Source organism: Diorhabda sublineata, chromosome 4, assembly GCF_026230105.1.
Source record: "Diorhabda sublineata isolate icDioSubl1.1 chromosome 4, icDioSubl1.1, whole genome shotgun sequence".
NCBI lineage: Eukaryota > Metazoa > Arthropoda > Insecta > Coleoptera > Chrysomelidae > Diorhabda > Diorhabda sublineata.
The window spans coordinates 2,337,227-2,355,228 of record NC_079477.1 but is presented as its reverse complement, the minus strand read 5'-3'; the positions used below and the strand labels follow the sequence as shown (position 1 = coordinate 2,355,228).

General features: G+C 33.3%; 1 protein-coding gene and 1 long non-coding RNA gene across 12 annotated transcripts in view; one reads left to right on the top strand and one right to left on the bottom strand.

The window, feature by feature from the left end:
- Positions 1–18,002, top strand: part of LOC130443544 (kinesin-like protein unc-104) — a 37,941-nt gene that overhangs the window by 15,596 nt on the left and 4,343 nt on the right. For 4 of the 11 annotated variants that reach the window (XM_056778265.1, XM_056778266.1, XM_056778263.1 and 1 more), the window contains exons 2-24: positions 65–182; positions 412–494; positions 551–857; positions 1,803–1,998; positions 2,124–2,301; positions 2,444–2,607; positions 3,641–3,780; positions 4,877–4,918; positions 6,199–6,309; positions 6,371–6,732; positions 6,812–7,084; positions 8,497–8,611; positions 9,132–9,304; positions 9,357–9,535; positions 11,574–11,899; positions 12,506–12,761; positions 12,831–12,921; positions 12,979–13,329; positions 13,391–13,699; positions 13,756–13,945; positions 14,106–14,399; positions 15,806–16,023; positions 16,081–16,260. In XM_056778265.1, coding sequence (XP_056634243.1) covers positions 83–182; positions 412–494; positions 551–857; positions 1,803–1,998; positions 2,124–2,301; positions 2,444–2,607; positions 3,641–3,780; positions 4,877–4,918; positions 6,199–6,309; positions 6,371–6,732; positions 6,812–7,084; positions 8,497–8,611; positions 9,132–9,304; positions 9,357–9,535; positions 11,574–11,899; positions 12,506–12,761; positions 12,831–12,921; positions 12,979–13,329; positions 13,391–13,699; positions 13,756–13,945; positions 14,106–14,399; positions 15,806–16,023; positions 16,081–16,260 — 4,638 coding nt within the window. In that variant the 5' untranslated portion in view covers positions 65–82. Of the gene's footprint in view, positions 1–64; positions 183–411; positions 495–550; positions 858–1,802; positions 1,999–2,123; positions 2,302–2,443; positions 2,608–3,640; positions 3,781–4,876; positions 4,919–6,198; positions 6,310–6,370; positions 6,733–6,811; positions 7,085–8,496; positions 8,612–9,131; positions 9,305–9,356; positions 9,536–10,731; positions 10,882–11,573; positions 11,900–12,505; positions 12,762–12,830; positions 12,922–12,978; positions 13,330–13,390; positions 13,700–13,755; positions 13,946–14,105; positions 14,400–15,805; positions 16,024–16,080; positions 16,261–18,002 lie in introns of all 11 variants that reach the window. The other 7 variants (XM_056778270.1, XM_056778272.1, XM_056778271.1 and 4 more) reach the window with 5 other exon arrangements.
- Positions 2,624–11,153, bottom strand: LOC130443547 (uncharacterized). Its single transcript, XR_008909852.1, has 2 exons — positions 10,688–11,153; positions 2,624–4,586 (listed from the first exon to the last, which is right to left on the bottom strand). It is a non-coding gene; the product is annotated as an uncharacterized LOC130443547 (long non-coding RNA).

Here is an 18,002-nt window from a genome sequence, read left to right as displayed (position 1 = left end):
TGATTCTAAAACAATTGCGTCACGTTTAATTAGAGGACTTGACAATATTTTTTTTTTGTTCCAGTTGAATTAACTTAACAAAATGTCTTCTGTGAAAGTGGCTGTTAGAGTGAGACCATTCAATAATCGAGAAATATCCAGAGAATGCAAATGTATCATACAGATGAGTGGAAATACCACAGGTAAGTGATCATTTCCAAAAAACTCAAAACTTTGTGACTTACGTGTCCAATATTGGTAAATAAAAAAAATCCAGGTAATTTTGTAGGTTAAACGTCGTCTATAATCTATTTTTATGATTGAGAGAGTAATAAAATGATGAAGCATTCGTAATCCAAATCCACTTCTTTTCGTATTAACAAAAATACATTTCTAATTTTTGTGAATTGTGTTTTTTTTTGTATATTTTAGCAATCACAAATCCAAAAGCAGAACCAAACACAAAAGATGCTCAAAAAAGTTTCAATTTCGACTACTCCTATTGGTCCCACGACGTAAGTCCTTGAACTAAAGTCCATTCCTCGATCGTTTCATTGTTTTTATTTAATAGGAAACCGATGCAGCTTTTTCTTCTCAACTCATCGTTTACAAAGACATAGGTGAAGAAATGCTTCAACATTCCTTTGACGGATACAACGTATGTATATTCGCTTACGGTCAAACGGGTGCTGGTAAATCCTATACCATGATGGGTAAACAAGAAGACGGACAAGAAGGGATCATACCACAAATATGCAAAGACTTATTTACCAGGATACGTAATAACAATTCTCCAGATGTTAAATATTCAGTAGAAGTTAGTTACATGGAAATTTACTGTGAAAGAGTGAGAGATTTACTCAACCCTAAAAATAAGGGTAAGTAACTATTATAAATTCAATATTTTTGTGTATAAAAGGGGTAAATAGTATTTAGTTATTGGCCTTTCTCGAAACTAAGTTCATTATAATATGAAAAACACAAAAACACAATTAATGTGATTATCCAGTAAGTATATTTCGACGTTCACCATTCTACAGCAACCATACAAAAAACTAGAAAATTTGGTAGTGGATTTCGTCTTTCACTATCAACTAATGGCTTTAAACCATGGATACACCACAATTGAGTGGTGATGTAAACATTACAAAACATCTTTAAGATGAACTGAAGCTTCACACTTTATTGGGAACCAATTTTTTCCCATAACTTTGTCCATTTGACTTCAATCCTTGTTGTTTTTTCGATTATCTATGACTGCCCCGAAATTTACGAAGTTCTTTAAATTTTCCAAGTTATTTCGGTAATATGATGCGAAAATGGTCTTTTATTGTGGTGTAAAACGTGGTTAGGTTAGGAGATAAACCTAATTTCTATCGTGTACCAACAGGTTAAAACTACATAAATTAGAAGTACGTTCACGAGAAAAATGTCAGAATGCGTTTTTTTGTTCTAAACATTTTGTATCTGGTATTTCCGAATCACTAAAACTAAACGGATTCATATTGTCCACAAGGACTATTTTTTTTGTTTGTGTCAAATCGCAACTTCCGGACTCAAGGAATCTTAAAACTCTCCTTTATGCACAGAAACAACTTTATGGATTAAAAACACAAAGAAACGTTCCAAATTAAAAACTTCACTGTTGTTTACATTACGAGCACTTTTTGAGGTTATGTCGTAAAATAACTTTTGAATTAATTTTTTTAAATCGATAACTTTGTATTATGTATTCACAAATAATCATGCAGTTTACTAAATTTGGTTAATCGTAGTCTAATTCTTAAAAACTGTACTGTTTTTACCCCCATTTGTCTATTTAGGTAATTTAAGAGTGAGAGAACATCCGTTGCTGGGACCGTATGTGGAAGACCTTAGCAAGTTAGCTGTTATGAGCTACCAGGATATTCATGACCTTATCGATGAGGGCAACAAGGCCAGAACTGTGGCCGCCACTAACATGAACGAAACTAGTTCGAGGTCGCATGCGGTGTTTACGATTTTTTTCACGCAGCAAAGGTTAGTTATTTCCCTATAAATCCGTAAATTTTTTCAATGTCATCTTTGTTTAAATATGCAAAAATAGCGACGTCTTTTGGGAAGCACTGCTTTATATGATATTATCTAAAATATTTTATCTGCAGACTAGATGAAACTACGCAACTTACAACTGAAAAAGTATCGAAAATATCATTGGTGGATTTAGCAGGATCGGAAAGAGCTGATTCTACTGGAGCCAAAGGAACGCGATTAAAAGAAGGAGCGAACATAAACAAAAGTCTCACAACTTTAGGAAAAGTAATCTCAGCTTTAGCAGAAATAGTAAGTTATTGAAATAAAATTTGACAAAAAAAAACTTAATTTTAATGTATATTTTTTTTATTTGCTTATCTCTTGTAGTCGGTAAGTGTAAGAACTAAATATTTTATATCCCAACTTAGTAATCTCTTATTTTTCTTTATAGGCAACTAAAAATAAGAAATCAAAAAAAGCTGACTTTATACCATACAGGGACTCTGTTCTAACATGGTTACTTAGAGAAAATTTAGGTGGTAATAGTAAAACCGCTATGATAGCTGCTATATCTCCTGCTGATATCAATTACGATGAAACACTCTCAACTTTAAGGTAAATAAAACAGTAATTTACAATTTTTAGAGTGTATTTATTGTATAAAGAAATGAAATTAGTCCACAAAAATTAGCAGAAGAGCCTTAGTTCATAGAGTAATGTAAATAGTTAAAAAAGGTTATCAGAAAAGCCTTGATTTATAAAGTAATGAAAATAGTTCAAAATATTAACAAAAAAGCCTAATTAATTAAATGAAGTAATGTAATTAGTTCAAAAAGTTTATCAGAAGAGCCTTCATTTATAAAATAATGAAATTAGTCCAAAAAGATTAACAGAAAAGCTTTAGTTCATAAAGTAATGAAATTAACCCAAAATGGTTATCAGAAGAGCATTAAATTGTAAAATAATCAAATTAGTTCAAAATGGTTACCAGAAGAGCCTTAATTTATATACTACCATTTGTAGGGGTGATAAGATTGCATAAATTGATGGATTCACACAACTTCCACTTGTTTTGAGTTGATTTTTTTCATTAAGTCAGCTGGCCACCTCTTTTGAAGTCTTCAAGTGATGTTTGGTTCAAGTAGTGGTTGTAATAGAACATTTGGGTGATTTTCTATCCTGTTTTGTACTCAGGATTTTAATCACATCTCTCATAAATTTTATCCCAAGATCTTTGCGCAATGTTTGGTTAGATGAGTACATACTTGCTGCTCAGTTCCCATGTCACCTCAACTGAGCCGTGCTACTTCTCCTCGAGCATCGATTTTATTCTCGGGAATAAAAAAAAGTCTGGTTAGACCAAGAAGTTCCTGACAGATCGGTTGGTCTTGTGCTTATCTAACGATACTCGTGGCATCAACTTCAAGCACACTAGTCTCATAGCTTCTGTCAAGAACTTGTGTTTGAGAATGCTCAATTTATCAGTATCATTCTGATACTCATCTTAGGGTTAATGTTTAATAAATTTCGTCGTCTCCTACTCCATCCATACCGTCTCGGGACAGCTTGTGCCATTCTGTCATCCGTTTTTTATTATTTTTTTGCTGTGCTATTTAATATTCAATATTCTTTCCAAAATAATTTACAGATATGCCGATAGAGCCAAACAGATCGTATGTAAGGCTATTGTCAATGAAGATGCCAACGCTAAACTTATTAGAGAACTCAAAGAAGAAATACAGAAACTCCGGGAGCTTTTGAAACAAGAAGGAATAGAAGTACACGAAGGTAATCGCTTAATTTATAACATTTTCACTTCTTATTTAGTTACTCTTGCTATTTGCTGATATTACGAAGGTAAACCTAAGGGTTTTTACTGAAATATTATATTTTAAAGTGTGGTTTATTCAAATTGTAAATACTCAAGTAAAATTTGAGGTTAGGTTATGAGAAATCGTAAAATGTGAGGTTATTAGAAATCCTAATTTCGAAATTGAACATTCAAGGCATAATGCAATAAAAAAATACAATTTAAAAAACAAACGCTTTCTTGTACCCCACTTTTGAGCTTGTTGGGTGATCTGCAACCTTTCCGATCCTCTGCTAAGATGTTATTTTCTTTAACTTGCCTATAAGCTCTGTTAGTGATACAAAAACAAAAAGAGAGAGGTTCCTTGGGCTTTTTTTTGATATGCTGAGGAAATTTTTTATGTTGAGGATTCATTGGGTTTGGCACTGTTATAGGAATTACTCCTCTGCCGGTGGAATTGTGATAAATGGTAGTGTGACTGGGTAGGGGTCATCACTCCCGATACTCTTTGGGAGCATATGACTAAATCCCAGTGCTAGAAACGTTGGAATATCTTCTGAGTTGTGTAAATTGTTTTGCTAACTTCTTGTGTTCTTCTACCAGAAGTTTCAAATATTGTCAATTCCTGGGGCTTTTCATTTGACAGTGATTACTGCATGGAAACAATGTTTAACCGTCTTTGGCTGCTATCTAGTTGGAGTTTCTCTTGTGGTTCTTGGGCGTTGATAATAATGGGGGCAAATAGTTACCATAGAATAAGTTGGTTGGCGTAACTCCTAGTTTTCTGTAAAATATTTTTCGGTTAGTTATTATTATTATTGTCAAATTGTATTAACAACTTTTTTGCTTTAATTGAGCCACACTGTATGTAAATATGGTAAAATTCCCTTAGACAGACCTTCGTTAATAATAATTAGGCTACTGAAAATTTTTATTGTTTGTATATTTGTATAAAAACCAAAATCCTTAGAAAATCGATAACCCAATGTTAGTATAGAGTAACTAGTTTAGAATTTTGAGTAATTTAAAGTTTTTTGTGGCTCATGGCGTTTTTAAACTTTTGTCGCAACGCAGGCCCAGATGGTAAAGTTATATATGAGAAAAGGGAGCCACCTAGTAAGTATTCGCTTCATAATAAAGGCTTCTGGCACCCAAATTTTTTATATCATGACTGTGTACTCTGAATACAAGTTAATTAGCTGACATTTTTTTCACTTTAAGTTGCTCGTGTAACTTCAAATTCAATATGAAAAGAATATTGTCATGCTTGGAATAAAATATAATATTATTTTTACATAGAGAAATTTTAACTAAATTATTACACATTCCTGACTAACCGCAAAAGGAATTTGGATTCCTTGATTAGGCAACTAAAAATTATAAAAAAAAAATCTTCTGTACATGCAAAGTGACCTAAAAAAACCTTTTGTGTCCCCTCCTTGCAGATCTGAGCATGTTTTTATAAACATTTCATATTCTTGGCTTCGGAGAAACAGTCTTGAATGTTTCAGCCCCCTTTCTCACTAAATTTCGTACTCTTGTACCAACCACAGAAAGAATTTCAGTTCCATGATTGGGCAAAAAACCTTCTGCGCCCTCTTCTTCCAGATCTGAGCATGTATTGATTGAACATTTCATAATCTTGGTTTAGAAGAAACAGTTTTGAATGTTTTAGTCCCTATGTCACCAAATTATAAACCCCTATGTTCTTGGTATCCTGATTGTGTCACTAGGGGTTTCATGACTTGATTATTCGAGATTTGATTGCTCTAATAACTGCTCGACTGTTGGATATCTCTTTTCCCATTGTTCTGGTCTTTATTGAAGTGATTGTTTCGATGTACATATACAAGGTTTTCAATAATTTAAAAAGCAGCGTAAACGACACAAGTTAAAATGTTATCTGAACAGTAAAGTAGTCTCCCGATCCAGTTTTAGAGGTTATGTAATATGATTCGTAGGAACACTGCTGCGTTCCTTACTATATATCAAATAAAATTTGAATCAGACAAAAAACATCATCAATATTAATCAATAATAAAATTATAACCCTTCAAAGCTCACTATGTAGTTTAGTTTCATCAAAGTTTGTGTTGCTTATTGTTCCCTCTACATATCACACCCAATCATCATCATCCTAGTAGAGTTATTAATTTGTATGATGAGTTTTAAGAACTAAATTTAGTCGGAGAAAACGTTTATTTTGCTTCTGTAGCTTTCAATGAGGGTCCTACTGTATATATCAGGTATATATGGTGAGAAATGACTGCTTTTTTGCTTTCATATACTGTACGCCATGTTTTTATGGTTAAATTTCTCGTTTTTGATCGAATTATATTTGGATGTTGACCTTTTGCTTTAAATATTTGTTGGTAGTACTTAAATTTTTATTTTAGGAGTTTGCGACACTAAAAATAATAAAGAAATGGAAAGAGCCCGTTCCCAGTCCACTTCCTTGGCAGAGGAAGCTGTAGATCAATTGCAAGCTAGCGAAAAACTCATAGCTGGTAAGTTATCATACCCATACCAGGCTAAAAACAATTTTTTTAAAATACTTTTTAATGGTAGAATTGAACGAAACGTGGGAAGAAAAACTGAAGAAAACAGAAGCGATTAGAATACAGCGAGAAGCGGTGTTTGCGGAAATGGGTGTAGCCGTAAAAGAAGATGGTGATACTGTGGGAGTATTTTCTCCAAAATGTACTCCCCATTTGGTTAATTTGAACGAGGATCCCTTCATGTCGGAATGCTTGATATACTACATCAAGGAGGGCTTGACCAGAATCGGCTCGGATCAAGCGAATATTCCACAAGATATTCAATTATGTGGATTGCACATCAAACCAGAACACTGCGTTTTCGAGAACAAGGACAATCGAATTACTTTGGTACCACTTAATGGTGCTTTAATATACGTCAATGGAAGAGAGGTTAGTTAGTTAGAAAGAAAAAAATACCGACCCATCTAAATGTCACTTCCTCTCCTTTATATAAACTTTTTGTTTACAGATAACCGAACCTGAACAACTTAAAACGGCTTCCAGGGTGATATTGGGGAAGAATCACGTGTTCAGATTCACTCATCCCGAAGAGGCCAGAGAATTGCGGGAAAAGAACATGATCACTTCAGAACACGTCGATTGGAACTTCGCTCAAATCGAACTTCTAGAAAAACAAGGAGTCGATCTCAAAGCGGAGATGGAGAAGAAGCTGGTCACTTTGGAAGAACAGTATCGCAAAGAAAAAGAAACTGCCGATCAATTATTTGAAGAACAAAGAAAGGTTTTATTATTTTTACTCTTCTCTTATGTTATCTTCTTCCTATTCGTGTCTTTCAATCGTCTTTAAATCTTATTATTATCATTAATTCTATACTTTTTATGTTTTTCCCCGTTCTACATTCATCTAGAGCTCTTGTATCCATTTAATTTTTATTATTTATGGTTCCTCTTTTATTTAATCTTATTATCAGCCCTGTATAGCTTTGTACTACTCTCATTATTCGTTTTACCTTGTTTATCTCTTATATTACTCCATTAATGTATGTTACTTCTTTAATACTTCTTTTTTTGTCTCCCTCTTCTTCTTTATGTTATAATTTCACTTCCTGCTCCATTTTCGTCCATTGTTTCCTGTTTTTCTTTGATTTTAGTTCCTCATATTTCATAAATATTCATCCATTTATCTTCTTTCTCCATATTTATTCCCTTCTTATATTTTAATCTGATTTAGTGCCAATAACAACCAAACATAAGTATGTTACTCCTGTAATACATCTTTTTTTGTCTCCCTCTTCTTCTTTATGTTATAAATTCACTTCCTGCTCCATTTTCGTTCATTGTTTCCTGTTTTTCTTTGACTTTAGTTCCTTATATTTCATAAATATTCATCCATTTATCTTCTTTTTCCATATTTATTCCCTTCTTATATTTTAATCTGACTTAGTGCCAATAACAACCAAACATGAGTATATTACTCCTGTAATATCTCTTCTTTTCGCCTTCGTCTTCTTCTTTATTCGTTAATTCTGCTTCCTGGTCTATTCTCTTATCATTTTTCTCTTTATTCTCTTTTATCGGATGCTCATATCACTGTGTATTCTTATTGTTGTACGTTGATTTGTTAATTTCATATATATATTTATGCATTTATTCACTTTCTTTATGCTCACTCCCTTCTTATTTAATTTTTTCTGAACCTAGCGCCCACAGCAACCCAAAATGACTTTGTATTATTTGTATTATTCGTTTTCTTTGGTTAATACACTTCGTATTTTTCTCTCTATACACGAATCAATTTTTTAATACCTCTTATTCATGTTTCTCCTTTTTTATTTCTCTTCTACTTGATCGAATGCCCATATTATTTTGTATTATGCTTATTTTTATGTTTACTTCACATCTTTTCATTTCTACTTCTATTTTACTTACAGATACATCCTTGTTTCTCAATTTTCACTTATTATTTGTAATAATAGCATTGTTATCTTCTATTGTTGCTAATTTCTAAATAATTTTTGATTTAAAATTAGTTTCTTTTATAATTTTTTGAAAGACAGATGGAAATTTGACGTTTCGACTTCTTTTAGTCTTTTAAAAAATTTTATAAAAGAGACTAATTTTAAATCAGAATAGACCTAAAATCAAGAATGCGTAGAAGCATAAATTTCTGATATATTTATTATTTTTTATCAGAATTATGAAGCTAGAATCGATGCACTACAAAAACAAGTCGAAGAACAGAGTATGACTATGTCGATGTACAGTTCTTACACCCCTGAAGATTTCAATAACGAAGATGACATCTTTGGTAAGTCCAAATTGGTAATAATAACTTTATTAACTACTTCTTAAATTTAAATAAATTTATAATCCATATGAATATATTTAAAAATTATATAAGCTACCACAATATTAATAAATGTTATAAAATGGTTGGAAATTACAAAAAAATATTATAAAACAAATATTTTAAAACGTAAGTAACTTTTAATTAGTACTAAGAGTTTGTATAGTGTCAAAATAATGAGGACTACTGCCATTAGAGACTCTTTAGTGTATCGTGCATCATATCGAATGTCGCTTTTCCTTTGGGGGGCTTTGATATATAAACTAAGGGTTGAAATATTTTTAATCAACAAACGAATGATTTTAAATTAAGCTTAATTATTGATTTTGCTTATGCGCAAAAAAATGAGACATCACAATACCGTGATTTAGACCTCATTCCGTAAAAACAGTAGTACTCCTTATTGGTATTATATTTTTGAACTACCCTTTGTTCGTGAGCGAACAAAATGCTTTAAAAATATATACGAGCGCTTTTGCAGTGAACCCTCTGTTTGACGCAGAGTGCAACTGGACGGAAAAGGAATTCGAATTGGCAGCCCTAGCCTGGAGGAAATGGAAACACCATCAGTTTACTTCGTTGAGGGACGATTTGTGGGGAAACGCCATATTTTTGAAAGAAGCAAACGCCATATCGGTCGAATTAAAGAAAAAAGTAAGTTCCCATATGAAATCTACAAGTTAGATTAACTATTTAATTTTTTTAGGTACAATTTCAGTTCACTTTGTTAACTGATACTTTGTATTCTCCATTACCTGCCGATTTGAGACCCGTTATTGATTACGATCAAGACGAAGACGTCGGTATTCCTAGGACAATTGTAGCAGTTGAAGTTCAAGATATTAAAAACGGTGCCACTCACTATTGGTCTTTAGATAAATTACGGTAAGTGATTGAAATTTGGAATAAAGTAACTCAAACAACCCGCATTATACACCAATCTTTTTTTTACACAAAAAAAAACAGTTCTCTGCTCTCATTCGCTATTAAGAAATATTTATAAAGTAAATGCACCAAACATGAAACCCTTGATTAATATGTTACCCATAGATTAACACGTTCACTGCATATTTTCAAAATTTGTACTAGTATAGGACAGACAGGCTGAAATATTAGGGAGTACTATTAGTTGTATTGGGCTTTAGCACTGATTCTACAAGATTCTATAAGTTCAATCTCTAAATCCACTTACCAATAATTGAAGGTCCTAGATAACGATAAAGTAACCCTGATAAGACTACCAAGTCACCGGAGTATAGAAGGCAATGAGGAAGCTGATAGCCTTGCCAAAAAAAAGCAATAACTCAATATTACTTACTGGTGACTCATAAGATGTCACATCAACATCGAACTGAACACATAGCTAAAGGATCAGAAGGAGAAACTCTCCAGGCTTAAAATAATATAAAATATACATAACTATACCATTTAAGAAGTCTGAGGAACGTCTAGAATCGATTTTAACTGTTAGTCTATCTTCTGACAGGTCACCGCCCTACTTCAAACGACAGGCAAGTTATAGATATAGCAGAGCATTTGTCTCTATGGCTTAAGTTCCTCGAAATAGTAATACAAACACTTTGGGAAGCAGGACAGAAAAATAGCGTATTATGGAGTAGAATAATGAGATGTAGAGCCCCGCAAAAAGTATCTTTTTAGATATAAGTGCAAATTGGCTGGTTTTGAAGGTTAATCCCCTCAATTCAAGTATTTGAAGATGTTTTTGGTTAGAGGTACATAGTAGAAATATCATTGAACCAATTATTTAACCTAAGAGAGAATACTTGGGGAGGAAATGGTCTAAAATGTTCTGGATTGGCCAACTGACTCACCAGATATGAATCTGCTTGTTTCTGTGTGTATTATGTATGTAGTATGTATCACTCATTAGGAGGGGATTATATCAGTTGAAGCAGTATTTCAGAAGTGCTACCAAATTGTCTACTTTCAATAGAAAAATATATATAGAGTACTAAATGTTTTGTTTTTATTGATTTTGTGTAATAATTAATGTATTATTAATTATAAATATAATACCTTTATAATTTTTATTTTTTTAAATCCGTTCGTTCATCCTGAAGTCAAAGATTGGAATTAATGCGTCTTATCTATAACGAAGAAATAGATAGTCCAGAAGATCAAGTTTCATCTGCATCGAAACTGCTGCAGTGTATCATACAATGTCCACCATCACCGACACGTCTATCACTAAATCGATTATTACCATCGAGGTTGGTGCCACTCTATAGCACCTCATTGCTACGTCTCATGTAAATAATTTTGCTTTTGTATATCTTAGTACGCCAGCTAATCATCTTGTAAAGCATATTCTTGATGTTAATTTTTATTTTTTTAGAAACGTCGTCTTGAATATAACCACATTTTTTTGTAATTAATTTCTTGAATTATCTAAACAAATAATCACTATGGGGAGTTAGTTATAATGATAGTGAATTATTGTTTTGAGGTTAGAATGGCTAAATACATGACAGTTATTGACAGTAAAGACAGTTTGACGTGGAACAAGTCAATCTGCAGTGCAATATGTCTTGTTCACGAGCATGTTCAGCTAATTGATTCTTGTAAATCTTCGCATTTGCAACTTTTGAGTTACTAAGCTAACAAATGTCAATTAGATCAACTGATTGATTAAAACACTTATGGAAAACTAACCTTTTTGGTCTTCCGTAGTAATTCTAACCTTCTAATCTCTAATACGAAAAGGAATGTTATGAATGAACTTCCAGGTCCGTTATACCATTTACCATTACACACCAGCTTTTTAAAGTATTGCTGTGTCTTTAATTTCACATATTTCTTTTCTAGCTTATTAGAATCATGGTGGCACCAACCTTTCCCTATCATTAATCGATTATATTTGATCATTCGAATTAATTAAACGATTTTTCTATAAATTTTCCAGACAACGTTTAGAATTGATGAGAGAAATGTATCATAACGAAGCCGAAATGTCGCCCACGTCACCGGATTACAACGTGGAATCATTAACCGGCGGGGACCCGTTTTACGACAGATTCCCTTGGTTTAGAATGGTCGGTAGAGGATTCGTTTATTTAAGCAACTTGTTGTATCCCATTACTCTAATTCATAAAGTCGCTATTGTCAGCGAAAAAGGAGATGTTAGAGGTTATTTGAAGGTTGCCGTACAAGCAGTCATGGATGAAGATAATTCTGATCAAGTCGGAGTAAGGCAGAGTGCCCGAATCGCTTTCGAAACTACCCCTAAAAGTAAGTTTTTTTTTTTATCTTATTGATATCCCGCTATGGCGCTCTCAATGTCAGGAATACTTTCTCTTCGAGCACATATTTTGATTCTCAGGAAGCTCACGGTGCTAAATCTGATGAGTAAGGCGGATGTAAGGAGACAGGAAAATCAAAAACTCATTATAAGGTCTCTATCTCCGCAAACCTCATTGTAAACTCGGGAATTCACAGTTGATTCTTATCCATACAACACACTGCGCCTCTTCTAACCGTGGGTCTTCACTAAACCGTTTTAACATGGCGGAATTTGCGGCTTTTTCGTCGGTAAAAAATGTCGCCGATTTAAATTCGATTCCACCAAACTGTGGAGATGTTTCGGCTCACGCCAAGCTATCTGTGATGGAATGTGGGCATGCGGAGCTGTCATACAAGTCATATTGGCTGAAACGGGGTGTGTTGTAGGCTTGTGCTGGAGTGTTAGAAAGTCCTACAAACATTGGTGCAAGGTCCAAAAGAGATTGGAATCAACAAATCCCAAACCCATTCTGTATCCACAACTTTTTACCTTCCAGTTGATTAAAAAGTATAATCGAAACTTTTCAAAAGTACAAAGACAGTTGTATTTTGTAGATATTCTGGATAGAAATATCCGAAATATGGAAGACAGGATCGTGGAAGGACAAAACAACATAGACCCAATAAAACTAGACGAATTAATCGAATGCGACGCCGATTCCGGTAGAGGTGACAGCTCTGTCTCTTCCGATCTAAAAGAAGAAGAAATCCCAGAGCATTTACTTATAGGTAAAGAATTCACCTTTAGAGTTACTGTATTACAAGCTGTGGGAATATCACAAGAATACGCCGACGTCTTCTGCCAGTTTAAGTAAGTTCAACTATAATCGTAACCTCAAAGTTTTTTGCTTATTGTATGTATATTTTTAATTTTGTTTAGCTTCCTGCATCGATATGACGAAGCTTTTTCTACTGAACCCGTTAAGAATACCGGAAAGGGTACACCGCTTGGATTCTATCACGTTCAAAATGTAATTATGACGCGCCAAAATCAAAATGGCGTTTTAATGTTGGTTCGTTTATTTCAGATTACTGTTACAACGACTAAATCGTTTATAGAATACATAAAGAGCCAGCCAATAGTTTTCGAAGTGTTCGGTCATTACCAACAACATCCGTTGCACAAAGATGCCAAATTGGAAGGAAACGTTCGTCAACCTCCAAGAAGAATGCTTCCTCCTTCTATTCCCATCTCCCAACCGGTAAGATCCACAAAATTCGGCGCGTTACCTTCGCCGTGCACGGCGCACATTCACGCCAAAGCCGACGTATTGGTGTGGTTCGAAATTTGCGAATTGGCACCTAGCGGAGAATATGTTCCCGCCGTTGTGGAACACAGCGACGATTTTCCCTGTAGGGGACTGTTTTTATTACACCAAGTATGTATTAATACTCATTTATAATTATTAGAACGTGTCATTTACTCTATTTTTTTTTTAGGGTATCCAACGTCGTATTCGTATAACCATCGTCCACGATCCGGCTGCGGAAATAAAATGGCGAGACGTCCGCGAACTAGTCGTCGGTAGAATTAGAAACACCCCCGAATCCGACGAAGACGAAGATAACGATAATTCGGTTTTGTCACTCGGTCTCTTCCCCGGAGATTATTTAGAAATCCCCGGAGACGATAGGGTTATGTTTAGGTTCGAAGCGGCTTGGGATAGTTCTTTGCACAACTCTCCATTGTTGAATAGAGTAACGGCGCAAGGGGAGCAAATATTTATGACTATATCCGCTTATTTAGAGGTTAGTTTAGAAGATTTGTCAATTCCTCGTCGATTAATCGATTATTTTTATTGTAGTTGGAGAATTGCGGTCGTCCGGCTATCATTACCAAAGATCTGAGTATGGTGATATACGGAAGAGACGCTCGAACCGGTCCTCGGTCATTGAAGCATCTGTTTTCAGGAAGTTATAGAAATACGGAAGCTAATAGATTATCAGGCGTTTACGAATTGCTGCTGCGACGCGCTAGCGAAGCAGGTAGTCCAGGTAGATCCCCTTTAGTATCCTGCTCCTCGCTTTACCGCTACGTTCTTCCTCTACAATTACCTCTGGCTATTTACCTCGAGCTTATCTCCTATCGTAGTTATTAGAAATAAGTATACTATAGTTTTATTTTATCAGATATAACCGTTTCTTGTTGTTTTAGGTGTACAGAGACGTCAAAGACGTGTACTAGATACTAGTACAACTTATGTTCGAGGTGAAGAGAACCTCCACGGTTGGAGACCGAGAGGTGATTCGTTGATATTCGATCACCAATGGGAACTTGAAAAATTAACGCGTTTAGAAGAAGTCGAGAGGGTTAGACATACTTTATTGCTTAGAGAACGTTTGGGATTAGATAGGACGTTAAATTATAACAAATACCGTCTGGAATATACTAAAAATGAAAAGGAAGCTTGTAATATGGTCGCTAAAAATAATAACATAAACGCTTTAGGTGAGGAATAACTCGAAACATGATATATTCGTGAAATAATTAAAACGTTATATAACATAACCTCAACACCACTACTGATCTTTCGTTCCTCATTCAATATACTTTATTTATGTTCTCAAAGTTTTGTTCTTTCTCCAATTAACCTGACGGCGTATGATCTACCTGGAATTTTATTATTTTAACACATTCATCATTCACAATAAGATTTTTTTTAAAAACCGAATAACTTAGTGCAAAATTCAAGCGATTTGCCGAAAGTCAGTAATAATGTGATTCTTTTTGGAAAATTTGAGTTGATTTTTTAAAAATTTGTACGCACTTTGAATCATTTTCTAAAAATGAAGTAATTTCTCGATAATTTTCAGCAAAATTGAGGTTTGGTAACTTTAATAAACCAATTTTATTAAGTTCAGAGTCTTTTTGGGAAATTTAGACCGTTTCAGAAAAATTTGTACACATTTTGAACGACCGTTTTTAAAAATTTAACTAATTTCCCAATCATTTTCTGAATTTTTATGAAAAATTCAACCAATTTAATAAGGTCCGAGTCTTTCTGGTAAATATGGACCATTTCACAAAAATTTGAACACACTTTGGACCGTTTTTAAAAAACTAACTAATATTCCAATGATTTTCTGAATCTTTCTCGGAAATTCAATCAATTTTTTGAAAGTTTAATAAACCTCTAAGTCTTTTTGAAATATTTAGACAATTTCTCAACAATTTGAACACACTTTGAACCTTTTTCTGAATCTTTTTGGAAAATTGAGCAATTATTGGACGGTTTGATAACTTTGAGACACTTCCTGGGAAATTCAATCCATTTGTTTGAAAGTTCGGTAAAGTTCTGAGTCCTTCTGAAAAATTTTAACACACTTTGGACCATTTCAAAAAAATTAACCAATTTTCAAATCATTTTCTGATGTTTTTGGAAAATTCAACCAATTTTTTCAAGTTCTAATACGTTTAGACAATTTTTACCAAAATTTGAACACACTTTGAACCATTTTCTGAGTCTTTTTGGGAAATTTAGACAATTTCTCAACAATTTGAACAAATTCGAACATTTTATAAAAAATTAACCAATTTCTCAACAATTTTCTGAAACTATCTAGAAAATTGAGCAATTATTGGAGAGTTCAGTAACACATTATGACACTTTCTGGAAAATTTAAGTTTAAAACATCAGGATAGTTACTAGTAGTTTGAAACAGAGTTAGCTAAAGACTTTTTTTGATATTCCCATATTCCTTAGATATTTTCCAACACTGTAGATATATAAAGGACAATGTGGTGAAAAGTTCTAAATCTTAATCTCGATTGTAGTTTGTTTGTTGTTTGTAGTGTAGTTTTATTAAGATAATTATCAATTGTATTTGGTAACAAAATTGTTTTCTGTTTATTAGCCAATAATGATACAATTGTTGAATACTCTGATCGCGAAAGAGAACTCCTCATGAGATGCATACGTTTGATCCAAGGCAGACATCGAGATAGCTCAAATAATGTTAAAGACAACGATGTAGCAAGTCCATCTGAAGAAGTTACAGAAATGAGCACCAGCATGATGTCAAGTATTATGTCAAATAATTCCATTGAACTCTGCTCTCCAGAAAGGGTAGTGGTGAGTAGTAGTTAACTTTTTCGCACGTATCACCAATTTTAAACAACTTTGTTTTAGATACCCGGAGAATGCGCACCTTTTCCACCGATGCCAGTATCTCCTCCAGGTCCTAGAGACCCGGAATTAGTTCTGTACGTACCGGATATGGAGGAAATAAGAATTTCACCAGTGATAGCTAGGAAAGGTTATTTGAACGTTTTGGAACACAAAACGCAAGGATGGAAAAAGAGATGGGTGGTAAGTATTTTGATTATCAGCTGTTATATGCCCAGTTGGTGATTTAAAATACTATCATGTGCCCAGATTCTGTTTAAAAATACTATTATGTGCCTAGAAATTGGTTCAAATGACAATTATTCATTATTGCATGCCCCTATGGTGATTCAATGGTCTGTCAAGATACTTTTATGCACGTGACTGGTTATTTATAACACTAATATCCACTAGTTAATGTCTGATTATTTTTTCTAAATAATATATGCGTGACTACTTCTTTAAAATACTTTTATCCACTCTTAAGTGCCAAATGATGGTCAAAATATTATTACTCACCCCTAAAATACTATTATCCACTACTATTTGGTCATATGGTGGTTCAAAATACATTTATCCATTGTTATGTACCTGGATGGTGATATAAACTATTATTATGAGCTGCGGTAGTGGTTCATAATACTATTATTCACTATTATGTATCCAATTATTCGTTTAAACTATTATTATCCACCATTATATACCAGATTGTAGTTTAAAACACTTTTATCCGCCATTACGAACCAGATGTTAGTTTTTAATAGTATTATGTGCCCAGATGGTGATTTATAACACTATTATCCACCATTATGCAGCCGATTGTAGTTTAAAACAATTTTATCCACCATTATTAACCAGATGGTAGTTTTTAATAGCATTGTGTGCCCAATTGGTGGTTTATAACACTATTATCCACTATTAGGAACCCAACAATTAGTTTAAAATATTATTATTCAACATTACAAATCAGAAAGCGGTTTAAACTAGTATTATCTGATTAGTTGGTAATTCATAATACTATTATTCACTATTAGATACCCAACTATGCGTTTAAAATATTATTATCCATCATTATATACTTGATAAAAGTTTAAAACACTTTAATCCACTATTATGAACAAGATGGTAGTTTTCAATAGTATTATCTGCCCAGTTGGTAGTTCATAATACTATTATCCACTGTTAGGTTCCCAACTATTAGTTTAAGAGTTTATTATCCACCATTATGTACCATATATGAGTTTTAAATACTTTTATCCATCTTTATGAACAAGATGGTAGTTTAAAATAGTATTATATGCCCCGGTGATGGTTCATAATATTATTATCCACTGTTAGGTTCCCAACTATTAGTTTAAGAGTTTATTATCCACCATTATGTACCATATATGAGTTTTAAATACTTTTATCCATCTTTATGAACAAGATGGTAGTTTAAAATAGTATTATATGCCCCGGTGATGGTTCATAATACTATTATCCACTGTTAGGTTCCCAACTATTAGTTTAAGAGCTTATTATCCACCATTATGTACCATATATGAGTTTTAAATACTTTTATCCATCTTTATGAACAAGATGGTAGTTTAAAATAGTATTATATGCCCCGGTGATGGTTCATAATATTATTATCCACTGTTAGGTTCCCAACTATTAGTTTAAGAGCTTATTATCCAACATTATGTACCATATATGAGTTTTAAATACTTTTATCCATCTTTATGAACAAGATGGTAGTTTAAAATAGTATTATATGCCCCGGTGATGGTTCATAATACTATTATCCACTAATCGGTACCCAGCTAATAGTTTAAAATCTAATTATCCATCATTATGTACTAGATAGGAGTTTAAAACACTTTTATCCACCGTTATGAACCAGATGGTAGTTTTTAAAGGTATTATCTGCTCGGTTGGTAATTTATAATGCTATTATCCACTATTCT